Raw genomic sequence first — 14,213 nt, 5'->3', positions numbered from 1 at the left:
AAATTCAGAAACCTCGAGGGGGGGGGGGGGGGGGGGGGGGGGAAGAGCGCATCATCAACTACTGCAGCTAGCGCCTTGTTATCATTATCCTGTCTCGTCCAGGTGACGGAGGGATGGTTCAAAGTTCAGACATGACGGTTGTTCAGGAGCTGCTGTCAAAGTTAAGGTAGTTGTACTTCCATCACCTAGAAAAAAAAGAGTTACGAGCGTGCAGGCCGCTTAACATTTGTTAACTTCATCCCTTAACGCTGCTTCAGTCAGTGGAAGCTCCGAGGAGGTTTATTCTATGCTTTGCCCTGCACTGATCTGCATCGTCTTTCTAAGTGGCAGTGTACGTTGGACTGTCTCCCATCTCGCGTGTACAATCATTCTCTACTCTTTTCTTTGAATTTTCTCCAAAGTCCAGGAAGGATGCGAACCCAGCATGACGACGGAGCACACGTGGGTGCGCCCTGGCACGCGTCGACGTCTCTTGTGCGTACCGTTGCTTGGAGCTCTTGACCTCACCTCAGCATCACCCTTGGCTCAGCTCCGACTGATGACGGCGACCTGCTACTGGCGCCCGAGAGTGCCCTCTGCAGGGAGGATGGCATTTTGGTGGCACATTGACGTCTGATGTGCGGCTTTCCATCCGATCGATTCACCTTGTTTGTTACTGTAACGTGATGTTACTTGTTTCTTCTGAAAGGCGAGAAATCGATTGTTTCTTCATTTTGTTTTTGTTTCAGACAATATACAGAAGTATGTGCGTGAGATGTAAACTTAGAAGACCTGAAGGAAAAGAATGACCCTGAAGAACATCCAAGTCTTCAACTTTCATCAGAAGTCTACAACTGCTTGCTGAATTTTTTTCCAATAAATAGAAAAGGAGGGCAAATTGTGCAGACATGAGAGGTGCTACAACTGAATTGCTGTGGCACAAACCACTGAATTAATAACCAACCAAAGGGAACAAAGATCTTCTAGGGGGGGGGGGGGGGTGTTGTCAAGTCATGAATCAATGAATTCTCAGTGAGATGTCTAGTTTGCCCTCTGAGAGACAGGTCCTTTAGCAATGAGAACAATTAAACTGACGACGTGCTGCTTCCACAACAAAGAACAGAAGCCAGCAGCAGGGGGATTAACAAAAACGTCACGGCTCAACTCTGGAGATTAATTAGTAGATCAGGTGAAGTGAAAAAGGGCCAAAATGGCTTGGAAGTCACTACTCTTCAGTGGGCTGAACTCCCTTGCCGTCACAGCTCTCTTGTCAGGCAACTTCCAAGCTGTCATGTTCTCTCCAGCACTTGTGTGGAGAGAAACAGCCTCCGGTGCGCCGATGAGCTGTCGCGCCGACCCGTCGCCGCCGGGGAAAAAAGCTTCGCACCTGTCCTGTGGTTCTTCAGCAGATCATCATTCATCGGCGGCGCGCAGGCGGTCGGGAGCTCGTCGTCGTCCGTCATGCCGCCTATTGCCGGCCTGGCAACAGCCCGTGCCGACAATGGGTTAGGAGGGGCAGAATATTGCCAGGATCTACATTTTCTGTGAGTGACTGTCATCGGTTGGTGGTCTGTCTGTCTGCCTGCCTACTACGGTCTTCTGCCGTACTGCAAAACCATGACGTGGTTAGCGGCGGCTGGCATGTCCGGCGCCACCACCGACGGCGAGACGGCGGCGTCGCCCTGGCACCAGATGCCGTCCCGGACATGCTGCAGGGTCAGGAACGCGGGGAGCGGTCGCCCTCGGCACGTGATCTCCACCTGCACAGACGGACACAAAGCATGTTGCGTCAGTTCAGCGATGTCATCCGGAAAACAAACTGAAATTCATTTCCAAGAAAGCAAGGAAACAAACTGAAATAATCTTGCACAGAGATAGCATCAAAGCATTCCTAGTTTCCTTACACACTCAAATGAGATGTGCATATGACTCCACACCACACTGATGCACCAATAATGAGTCGTGGAAAGAGTGAGACAGTGATTTGGATCAGTCGATCAGATGGTCCTCTATCTCCTAGGAGCAACCCCACACATGCACAAAAGAAGCATAAGCGCCATGGGCGATGCTCTCTCTGCGAGGCTACGAGACACAAAAGATGCACGACCAGACAAAGGAGGTGGTGCCCGATCGACACCGATGTCTGATTCCCCTGTAAGTTTGCGATAATGGCACTGCATTACCTTCTCCCCCACATGAGTGAGATGAGATGCCCAGACAACCTACTACTACGACATGTACGGTTTATCTGGGAGAAATTGGAGCAAACTAAACGTGCTTGCAAATAAAGTTGCAATTGCAAAGCACAGATCTCAAGAGCAAGTAATCCAAACATGTTATTCAAATTACCAAGCACAGATCTGAGATGCACAACTGGAACGACCTCTTGCCTGACTGTTTTTCCTCTCTTTTAATTATGTTTTTTAACCGGCCATGTACGTTCCTCATTAGTTTATTAACCAGAGTCACCCCAAGTTCAAGTCAATGGTTTGGCTTCTTGAAAACAAGTGCTAGGCATACTGAGCACCTACCATAAACAACACAGAAATTCAGACTAAGCATGGTCCAGGAAAGGATTAATGTTGATAGATTGGTTGGTTGATTCTTCCATCCCAAAATCGTCCAGGAGCATGCATGGGTTAGCAAGCAATGCCCACACCCGTGATGTGCAGGTGTTCTACCTTTCTATACGGCCATGCTTGCCAACCTAACATGCCATAGCATGACAGCAACGCCTGCCCCTACTCTGAATTTTTTGATTTTAGGTAAACAGCGCCACCGACATTGCTGATGTCGGCAGCATATCATGCTGCGCAACCTAAAATAGACCTCGTGACGCATACTCACTGAATAAAATAGATGCTATTTGACCTAATAATTGCACACTAAACCGACAATTAGAGCCAAGGATATGGCAAATTTCTATCAGTTTGCAGTAAAATACTTTTTCCTGTAAGATGAGTTTGCAGTGCAGATGCTACTAGATTGGAATGTGCATGCATCAGTGGGCCTTTCTGGTGACATGTTTACAGGTTGAAGTCCAACCCATTAACCTTTCCCCTCCACAATCACCAATTCAATTCAAGTGCTAAGTTGCTTCTTCCATATGAAAGTGGTTATTCAGTTTCATATATGTTTTGTCTCTCTCCCTCTCTTTTCCATCTCAATGTGACAAATTACACCTTAAAAGCATGCAATAGGAATCCATACTTAGAAAGAAGGTAATAATTCCAAAAACTTGCTGACACAAATATTTCTGAAATCATTCGGTGAAGGATGTTTCTCAGCTATGCATATGTTGGCATACGACAACAATTGTATCTTAAGGTAAGAATCCTTAAATTCAGCTCTAATATATGTTCACCTTTATAGTACTAAGTAATTATTAAGGAAATACTTTTATACAACAATTTTATTAAGGAATGATTGTTTTTATATTGTGTAATAAAAGCGTCATTGTCACTTAACCATCTGTCTGTCATTGTTAGGGTAGTACTAAAATGGAAGCATTGTTTACTAAAATGGAAGCATCGTTAACTTGTACGTTTTTCATACACGCCAAAGAAGTACAAATTGAAAACGCCGTGGTACTACTATGAATAGACAATGAAGTGTTACAGAACAAAATTAGCATTGTGATAGTTGTTGCACATCCATCACCTAATTGTTGATCTATCTAGTTGTCCAACATACATGCATTGGCTAAACAGCATGTAAAAGTACAACATAGCTACTAGAACTAGACAATCCTCTGTAGATCAGTCACCCTAGAAAGAGGATTTTTACCAAATAAATTTTATTCTTTGCTATAAGCATATTTTCTTTACTACTGTTAACTCTACTGCAATTTCTAGATTTACATCTATGCAACATGCACAATAGAAGGAGCAAGCACATATGAGTTTTAAAGGTATTCCTCGAAATAAATTAAATGAAATAAGTCAAGCAACTTATTGGTGTTTAAAAAAATGCACACAAGGGTTGTAGCATGCTGGTGATGAAAAAAATTATCTTGCATGAATGCAAAAAAAAAACTCCCTTACACACAAGAAAATGCAAACTAACAAAGTCCTAACATATGAAAATTCATTAAATTTTGAATACTTCCACTAAATTGCTAACATTCATTTCCACTGACTTGTGCCCAAACAGCATAACGTTAGTTACCCAAAAGATGATTCAAACAACATCTTCTCCTAAAAACATTAAAACAAACTAAACTATGTACAAGGTGTAGCATGCTGACGCAAAACTGTATCTCTTGCACATATGTGCAAATCTCTTATAAGAAACTGCAAATTCTAATTATCCACAGTTTCATACTCTTGTGTGTTCAGTAGTGCTCTTTCTAACTTGTAGATACACTGTGTTTCTTTCAAGAAGATTTTTTTTTCACTCTTTCAAAGCGATATGCATATCCTCCTATAGGCATATAGATTATTTCTACATTTGGATTCACCGTTGATGGTTAAATACTAAAGGCTTAATTCTCGATCTTATTCAAATGTTGTTCCTATATGTATTTACCACAACAGGGTATAGAGAAGCAAAAGCAATAACCACCGTCGGAACTTTGACTTTCACCAGCATCAAGCTAGTCAGTTCACAGCTAAAATTATCTAGCTAAGAATCATTAGGTAAAAGGTTAATTTCAAAGTTGCTCAGAAAATAATTGCTGATGTGGCATAGAAATTAATGCTGATGAAACTCTCTATGAAACTCCCACTGATACGACTGACCTAATTGTGAAGCAAGCTCACACTAGCTATAGGACAAAAGAATCAAAATAATATTAACTAAGCCATAGTGCTAGCTAGGTCTAACATGATCATGCATGTGGGGATGCGTTTTTCTACATGGAATGCAACCCTCCACCAATCAAGCAAGGCCAAGATGAGGGGGTTATAAAAACGTAATCATGCAGCACGCCAGAACAAAAAAGAAAGGAGCACCTATTATAAATATATATACGAGTAAATTAAAATACAAATTCGCGAATCTTTCGTCTCATCGATCATCGTTCTCGATCGTGCGTAAATGTAAGCGACGACGGTGTATTTAGATCGTGCTGGGGACGCTTTAGCAATCAAGGGGAATTATATAAAGACCACCGGCCGGAATGCACACATATACAAGTGAACAGCTCTTGAGGGCATGATCATATCATCAGATTCCTTCCAATAATTAGGAGTGTAGAGTTACATGCAAGAAGATGATGCATTACATCCCTACAACAACTATTGTGTCATAAACTATGTACCCCAATTTGGTGGCTCACTTGATTCCTTTGGATGAGTGTATTTTCCTACAGGAGCGCCCCTAACCTATACGAGGATAACCTGTCATGGGCTCATGGCTACATTTAATTGGCCTGCGATCCGGTGGCGATATCTGGTCACGGCCGGCCGAACGTCCAAACGTCCCTTTGCCACCAAAGACTACAGCCACGCCTACGACATGCACCAATGTGACTAACGAGCTGCTGCTACTACATATACATATACATATACATATACATATACATATACATATATATATATATATATATATTACTATATCTATGATGCATTTGGAGTATTTAGTTTCCAAGCTAGTATGTTATACTCCCTCCAGTTTTTAAATAAGCGACGTCTAGGACAAGCTAATCAGTTCGTATATGTATAAGATGTTGTAAACATCATATATTTAAAAACAGAGGTAACACATAGGACAATTTCGCAATAAGCATTCCAAATTCAAAGATAGAGATTGTGAAAAAAAAATGGTAGAAGACTAGCAAAGGTACCCAAAAAAAACGTCAAATAAGAGTGCATGTGTACTACTTGCATGGAAATTGGATTGATGTCATGATGTGCAAAGTCCACCAACCAGAATGGAGTATACTGTATACACTAGTAGTTTAGAGGCAGGCAGCGTTGGTGCAGCGTTCACGTTTGCTTGCCCAGACTTGGCTGTGGCAACAATGCTTTTGCATGCATGCATGGGCATGCACCCATCAATCACCACCCGTTGCCTTGCCCCAGGGAATATTTTCTACTAGTAGCTAGCTAGGCGAGGGCACCAACAAGTACCCTCCAACTAACACTCCGTCCATTCCAACGACCTGCTTCTTAGTCCTCCTCCACATTGTTAAACAATACCCACACAAGACTTTGCACCTAACTATTATATTAGGCGATCGAGCACACGCAATAAATGCCGGTGCACTGCATAGTGATTCCGGTGAGCTCAATTAGTTGTGTGTACATTAGGTGTTCATTTGCAGTTGCGTTAAGTTACTTAATTCTCGCTAATCTCCTCTTGATTCCCGATTGGTAGGTGCACCGAGTGCTTCAATCTCTCTCTCTCTCTCTTCTTCTCTCTTTCTCTCTCTCTCTCTCTCAAAGACAAAGAGAGCATATGCATGGTCCCCAACTCAAAGCATGCATGAGAGAGAAAGTGGCAAAGGGAAGACTGGAGTACGTGTAGTCCTAAAGGAAGCTAGCCCTTCAGTGCTTCCCTCTTGTCCACAACTCCTTGCTCCAAAGTGCTCTACCTCTAAAGCTAGTGCCTCCTAGTAATGCAAACGCTTCCTTCATTTTAATCGACCAATAAATCCCTCCTCCAAGCAGGTTGCTGCTAGCTCGCATGGACCAGCCGGTGCAAATCAAGAAGGGGGACACGTCACACGTCCGTGTCCAGGCTCGATCGCGAGCCAGTTCCTGACGACACGTACGTGCGCCCATGCATGAGGTAATCATGCAGTGTCCATGCGAGGGATTGCGAGTGAGAGCCGGCTGTGTGTGGTGTGGTCCTCTTGGCTTTTCTTGCTCACCGGTCTCTATTCCCTACCTTTGCTTCTATTGCGTGATGCCCTCTCGCCACCCTTCACCATATGCAACTTGCCATGCCATGATTCTCTCTCTTTCTCTTCCACTTTCTCTCTCTCTCTCTCTACACACACACACGCACAAACAATGCATGCACATTCTCGTTCGGAAACCAATCATATGGGCATAAAAGTAGTGGTTGCTCTTGTGGATCCATTCCATTGGCCGTAGCTAATTAAGATGAGCGTGTCTAACCATTCCACACAAAGTGCAGCACTACTAAACGTCCTTATATTTAATTTGTCATCACAAAACCCCAGCTACTAGCAGTGTATAAACCTAATCTATCTAGCTAGCTTACTCTTATCTGATCTTTGTCGCATGATGTGAAAGAAAATCTTTGCATCATGCATCTAGATCTATCTACATCGCGGACACAGTTTGGGTTCACAATCAAGAGTGAGGTCTGAGGTAAGCTCTACGATAGCATGACAGCATATTAGTAGTACTGACACAGGCTTATTGCACTCATTGGGTATAGAAAACAACGACTAGCTTCGGGGTGTTTTGAGAAGTGGGGTTACTGGCGTTTCAGAGGCCTGCATGCTCACTTGTGCTCTCTCCACCTCCCCGCAAGAAAACGAGAACTAAGTAACTAAACTAAGAGCAATGTAAGATTCATCGACCAAATTCTCATCTCGGTGTTCTTTTCTTTTCTGATGGGGAATTTTAATATGACATGGGAGATGCCTCGAATTCATTCTCCTTTTCTTTTTCTGTTGGAAATTAATATTTGTATTGTTTGAATTATACATATTTCATTCGAACATCACAATTCAAAAAATAGTCAGTCGGTGGTGACGTCCTACCACTCACGAATTTCCCCGGCTCAGAGTTGTCTGTAGTGACGGCTAGATGCTCGCTGCATTAATTTCACGACTAGGATAGCAACTAAGGGAAAAAAGAGCATCAAGCTAGTAGAGACAAAGAAGAAAGTACAATCCATAAGCATATAGAAAGTGGAGCAGCCGTCCGGTACACTACTATATTAAAAGCATAAATAGATGGAATCTTTTGATTAGCTATGACCTGCCACTAAGTCCTCATTACTATCTTAATAACTAAAGCATGGTCACATTCCATATTCTTGTGCATTGTTAAATCCGCATGCATCATATCCCTAGCTGCTCATGCAGGCCTTTCACCACTCAAGATTGACACATGTTTCAACCTAGTAAAACCAACAACCTCTCTTTTTTTAGGGAAAGAACCTCCTCAATTATTGTTGATAAAAAGTCTAGATAATATAGAATTGGTTGGTAGAGACAAAGTTGACCTTAGAAATGTTTATTTGCATGGCATCTTTTTATAGGAAAAAAATAAACTAGTCTTTGCATGGCGTCGGTGAAGCTAGCCAAGCCTTTCAAGAGCAGCTGATAGTTAAAAATAAAATCATTGTTCCAACAAAGCTGCATGCTCAGCTGATTGCTACATATATATGTGTAGCAAATTTGTTCACTCATCGTGGGTGATATTTGAAACGAAAAGTATGATGGCACAGGATATGGGAGTTATAAGCATTATTCTATTTTGCAAATAGAGATTGATAAATATTAACAAAGACGCTAAGACCCTCTTCTGCTAGGTCTTTGTCCTAATAAGGTCCGATAAATCGGCCTAAAATTCTTCTTACTGAGATCACTCTAGACACCACGAAATTTCTAGGCATCAGTAGTCTAGCTGCATTCTGTGTATTATGATGAAATTCTCATATGTACTGATGCAAGCCTCTGGATAAATACTAATTCAATTAATTCAATACAGTTTAAAAGTGCATTATATTCATCCTTTGAGGATTTTGCAGGATTAGGAAACCAAAAATACTAATAATGAACTTAGCTCAAACTTCTGTAATAAACACCTTGTTTCCGGCTTATTTCGAAACTTCTGTAAAAACTGTGAGCCAAGCGTACAATATATATTTTTTATGAGCTGTGCCACGTCACACCCCACTTCAATTTGTTCATTCTGGAGAGGTGAGTTGACACGTGATCTAAATTTTAACCTCCTGTCACTTCGCTTGGACAACCGACACACACACGTAACCAATCGAGAGCTACTACTAATCATCAGTGCAATTCCTTAGAAAAGAAAAAAGAAAGACTAGTCAGTTACGAGCTTCAATCCGATTAATTAGTATTACAACATGCAGGGACTTTACTGATTGCTACCTTAATTCACACAGCATTAAACATCTTCAAGCTATTGTGTTGCATTTTAGTTGTAGGATTGGTTAGTAATAAGCTGTCTTTTGTTCCCGTAAACTCCTGCATAACGCCGTATACTGCTTATAGCTATTACGATTCGTCCCCTATGAGGAGGTTAAAGACTGAACTTTTGTCATCCATTATCTAAACAAAAGTATATTGGCCACTCAAGTATAGGATACTAGTTAAGTTTCTGACGCGCGGTTAGCCCGTCAATTCCTAGACACATATGGATTAACGTCCACACTTCTTGTATATAGCCCTGCACTCCACTTATGTGTGTATCCATACGCATCTTTCATATATAGATTGTTGCTTATACGGTTACTCCACCAGAACCCATTTTCTAAGAATCTCATTTATGATTTATGCAGAATTGCAAGTGCATTAGCCACCTGAAAAGTTAGCTGCTGGCCCTTCATCATTGGCATGGCATCTCTACATGGGTGTAGCTATGACCTGCTATGTGAGTGTGCTGTGCGTGCAGGAATTAGCTAGAGCTTGCACTATCTGGTGGTATTTCTGTTTTAATCCAGGACGAGATTCCATGACCATTATGTTCATGCTACTTTAATTTGCAAATGAGACTGATCAGAGTAGATGGCCAGGCAAAACATAAATAGGCAATGCGAAGAGGTGAGATATACATTTATATATGGTAGTGCGAAAAATGTCGACGAAAAGAAAACAAAGCTACGGCCGGTCGTCGTCAAGCGTGTATATGCGTGTGTGTAGTCCTGAACAAAAAGAAGCCTATCATTGCGGTTGCTGAGAGCATATGCAGGCTTGCAAGCTAGGCCTATCGAGTGCAAAAGGAAGCAAGATCTCAAGGCCATTATGAAAAGGATCCATCCCCCAGTGATGGAGCAGCAAGAAATGGTGTGTGTAAGAGAGAGAAAGAGTATGTGTGCATGAACAGAACATCTCTCTCTCTCTCTCTCTCTCTCTCTCTCTCTCTCTCTCTCTCTCCATATACGGGCAGAGAGAGAGGACACTCGAGAGCCCTACTTGATGCTTCCTGCCATACGGTGAGAGGTATAGCTCGCTAGGTGAGGATGGTGCATAGCTTTCAGTGATGCATGGTGGGTGAAGGAGGCTCTTTCTAGGGCACCATCTATCCCGCTCACGACTACTCCACCACTCGCAATACACACTTTTGCACACGCCGGCCTGCAGATAGAGCCACACAGGCACTGTACGTCCATGTACAAATCTACTCATGCGCCCTACACATATTTACAGATCGATCGATGAGATGATGAGCACAGCCGCTAGCCCGTGTCGTCGTAGCTCTGTTGCCCTCGCATGCATGTTCTAACTCTACACGCTCACCGTCTCCGGCTGCCATTGCTCGATCTGCAAGCCATTGAAAAGAAAGAAAAGGAAGGGAGAAAGGGCTTTGGGCTGCAATGATGGGAACCCAGGCCATTTTCTGAGCCTACGGGGGCGCATAGGAAAAGAAAGAACAGAAAGGGCGTGTCCATGAGGGCTCAGGCTCTTGCCTAAGCAGCTAGTAGCCTCCTATGCTTGCTGCTGCAGCTCAAGAGTGCTTTTGTGTGTGTACTGTGCGCCCAGAAAATGCAGGTGAAGGGACGGAGCAGCAAGCGGCCAAGGTCCATCACTAGCCAGTGATAACTAACCGTCTATCTAACCCCCTCACTTTCTCTCTCTAGGATGGATGGATGGATGGATGGGCGAGAGAGAGAGAGAGAGAGAGCTACTCTCTTGTCAAGTGGTGGTGGCGGTGGTGGTGGTGAGAGGAGAGGGCCGGGGGTGATGTGCCACCCCAGGACATACACCCCTCACCTACAACAGGAACAAGACCTCACTCACTCTCTTCCATGTCGCCACACACACACACACACTTAGCATATATATTATGTAAAACACTAGCGAGATGGGTGCATATATACGTATATATAAACATGTGTGTGTGTAGTCCCACATCTGTATGGTACAACGAGTCCCTTTTCTAGCTCTCGAGTTCCTTTCATCACCGATGTTGGGAAAGCAAGGAAACATGCACGATCGATGAGGGAGAGCTAAGTGTGAAGAGGAAAAAAAAGGGGAGGGGAATAAAATATAGAAAAAAGCACCCAACGAAAAAGAGTGGGGAGAAAGATGCATGGAAACCATACGCACAAGCAAGAAGAAGGCGAATAGTGATGCTTCAAGGAAGGAGATTGGAGCTGTGATGAACACCGTACCTCCGATTCGTCCTCCAACCCAAGCTTGCCGGCGAGGTACTTGATCAGCAGCCGCACCGTCACCCTCCCGTCCCTGCAACAACATTAATTCACAGGTTAACAAAAGACCAAAACAAGCCGAAGGAAGATTCGTAAAGATTTGTATGTTCCAACAACTAAATTCATTTGTATTCTACTGGAATAGATGTGATGTGCAGCATTTTTGTACTACTGCATGCATGGAGATTGTAGTGGTGGTTGCATAGAGGATGGGAGGAGCATTGACGAAGCATTAGAAGAATCCAAATGCAGGATGACATGTTTGATTGGTGATGCATCAGTGTCAGATTAAAGAAGTAGATGAGATCAGAGAGGAATAGTACTTGATCCGTAGGTAGCTCCTCGGAATCTGAGGCAAGAATGGCTCCCTCCCTCTGCACGAATCAATCAAAAGGAAATCAAAATTCCAATTTAATTTGACGGGGAGAAAGGAAGAGATAAAGAACCTTATGAATTCAAAACGACCAAAAGTAACAACCGATTCGAAACCGCATGCAGAAGAATGCGCCACATTCTCCAGGGATTATTCGGATCCACCTAGTTTGAAGCAACCGACAAGAGAGAGAAAGAGAAAGAGAGGGAGAGGGAGAGAGGAACACATGAAATGCTCGCATCGTGCAGCAGTAGTGTACTCACTGGTGGGGCGCGGCCTGGAGCGCGAACCAGACGCCGGCGGCCGCGGCGACGGCGGACGGCGGCAGGACGACCCTGATCGCGTCGAGGCCGGAGGCGCCGGCGCCGGGCGTGTAGAAGGCGCGGTGCCCGAACGGGATCAGCGGCGGCGGTGGCGCCGCCGCGGGGCTCCATGGCGGCAGCCAGGGCGGCCCGGCGCGCGGCACGGGCAGGGTTATCGACGCCTGCGGAATGCCGGGCGCGGCCTGGCGAAGGAAGGAACCCGGCGGCACGCCCATGCCCGGCAACGCCTCCGCCGTCGCCGTCCTCCGCGGCTGCGGCTGCGACGACAGCAGCAACGGCGGCGGCCCCGCCGCGCGGTCCGCGAAGGCGCCGAGCTGCGAGCCCGCGGCGCCGGCGCCGGCGCCGGCGCGGGGGGACGACGGGGCGAGGCCGAGCCGGAGCCAGTCCCCGGCGCCGCCGTTTCCGCTACTGCTCCCGCCGCTGCTGCTGCTGCCGCTGGTGCCCGCGGCCTCCTGGTGGTGGCTGCCGGCGGTCTGGAGCGGCCGCAGCGCCAGCGGCTCGGGAGCCTCCCCCCTGGCGCGGGCCTCGTGGTGGTGGTCCGCCTGCCTCTCCTGCGGCGGCGGCAGCGGCGGCGGCTTGGACGGCTCGTGGTGGTGCTGGTCGATGGGCTCCTGGGCCATGTGGCTCGGCGGCGCCGTGGTCACGCCGATGCCCGCTGCGGCGGCGGCGCAGGGCGTGGCATGCGCGTCGCGGTGGAGCTGCTGCAGGTTCCGAGCCGGGACCATCCGGGCCGCCGCCGGCTCATGCCATCCGCCCGGCCGGCCCGGCCCGGCCTAGCGCGCCGCCTCCTGTGCACCCCTCCTCCCGGCCTCCTCAGCTCCCTCCTTGTTGGAGGAAGGTCTCGTGCCCGCGCCCGCGCGCGCGCGATAGAGAGAGGAGACGCGACGACTCGTGTGGGCTACAACAGGAGATGAGATGGGAGGAGAGACAGAGGAGAGAGAGAGAGATGGAAGTAGCTAGAGGAGGAGGTGGAAGAAGACTAGAAGAGGGGAGGAGGGAGCAGTAGCAGCATGGCACGGGGCAGCGAGGACCGAGGAGAGGGAGATATTAGGAGAGAGAGAGATAGAGAGAGAGAGAGAGAGAGAGAGAGAGAGAGGAGAGCAAATATAGTTTCGACCCGGCAGGAGAGAGAAAACAGGATTTACTTTTGGACCCTCGTGTGGACAAAAAGAACGGTGCATTCGAGCCCAGACGTTTCCAACGCAAAACCGCATTCTTCCGGGGGCTCTTGTGGAAGAGCGGCGTACGACCTGTAGGGCCAACGGCGTCGCCGGAGCACCGCTGCCACGTCCGATGTGCATGAGCGTCACCTCACCATGACCGCATTATTAACCATAAATACGAGTACATATGCTAAGTCAAGGCTTGGGATCCATTACGCATGTTCATTAGAAAGAATCTAAGTAGCTGAGTTATGCTCGGCTCCGGTCAGCCAAAAGGCTATTAATTAGTTTGATTGGATTTTCTTCCTGGACCCACCCAAGTCCGACGGAAATCCGGTGTAGTTGAGATGGTAGGTGCTAAACCTACAGCGAATCAAGTAATCAACTAGTGCATTAAGGTTTTTGTTTATGATAATATATGTAGTTTTAGTCGATTCATCGGTGGTCCGCAATGGCAACTGAAATTTCAAATCTACAAATTTTTACCAATTTTTATTTACGATGATGTATGTAGTTTAGTCGATGAATCAGAGGTCCGCAGATTGCAATAGCAATTTCAAATCTAAAAAGTAGTAGCCTACAAATGTATTTACCAATTGGAAATTCCAGTGGCAATTTCAACATCCAAAACGTCTCTCCTAGCTAGGCGTCGCGGAGACTTAAAGGTGATGAGATTACACACATCATTATTCGGAGAACAAACCAAGTGCAATATCAAAAGCATAAACACTCGCGCAACTGGGCTGGACCACATCATAGCTCGTGTTGCCGTGTGGCCCAGCAGCAAAAGCTTGCATGACCCCCAACCAAGCATTTAGCATACCAATCATCCATGGCAGTGCCCACAACGCTTAATTTTTCCCGGTGTGTCTCACTCATGCCACAGTACAGCTCAATCACACGGCTGCCACTTAAGCTCTCTGCTTAGGACTCAATGTCCCAAGTGTTAGCTCTAATGAAGAATGGTTAATGATATGTCACTCGCAAGCTAGAAGAGAGGCATCCAGGACAGGGTTTCTAGCTAGCTTGCATCGAAGAGTGGTACCTTTTCCC

The 14,213-nt window shown here is 45.9% G+C and overlaps 1 protein-coding gene across 1 annotated transcript; it reads right to left on the bottom strand.

Annotated features, from left to right (window-relative positions):
* Positions 1-837: 837 nt before the first annotated feature.
* Positions 838-13,055, bottom strand: LOC117865837 (protein LAX PANICLE 2). Its single transcript, XM_034750077.2, has 4 exons — positions 11,938-13,055; positions 11,625-11,675; positions 11,263-11,335; positions 838-1,739 (listed from the first exon to the last, which is right to left on the bottom strand). The coding sequence occupies exons 1-4, from the start codon at positions 12,720-12,722 to the stop codon at positions 1,569-1,571; spliced, it is 1,080 nt and encodes a 359-aa protein (XP_034605968.1). The 5' UTR covers positions 12,723-13,055; the 3' UTR covers positions 838-1,568.
* Positions 13,056-14,213: the final 1,158 nt, after the last annotated feature.

The sequence above is a fragment of the Setaria viridis genome, chromosome 7, assembly GCF_005286985.2.
Source record: "Setaria viridis chromosome 7, Setaria_viridis_v4.0, whole genome shotgun sequence".
Classification (NCBI taxonomy): Eukaryota; Viridiplantae; Streptophyta; class Magnoliopsida; order Poales; family Poaceae; genus Setaria; species Setaria viridis.
Note: the sequence above shows the minus strand (reverse complement) of the source record. Positions and strands in the feature narration are given on the sequence as shown.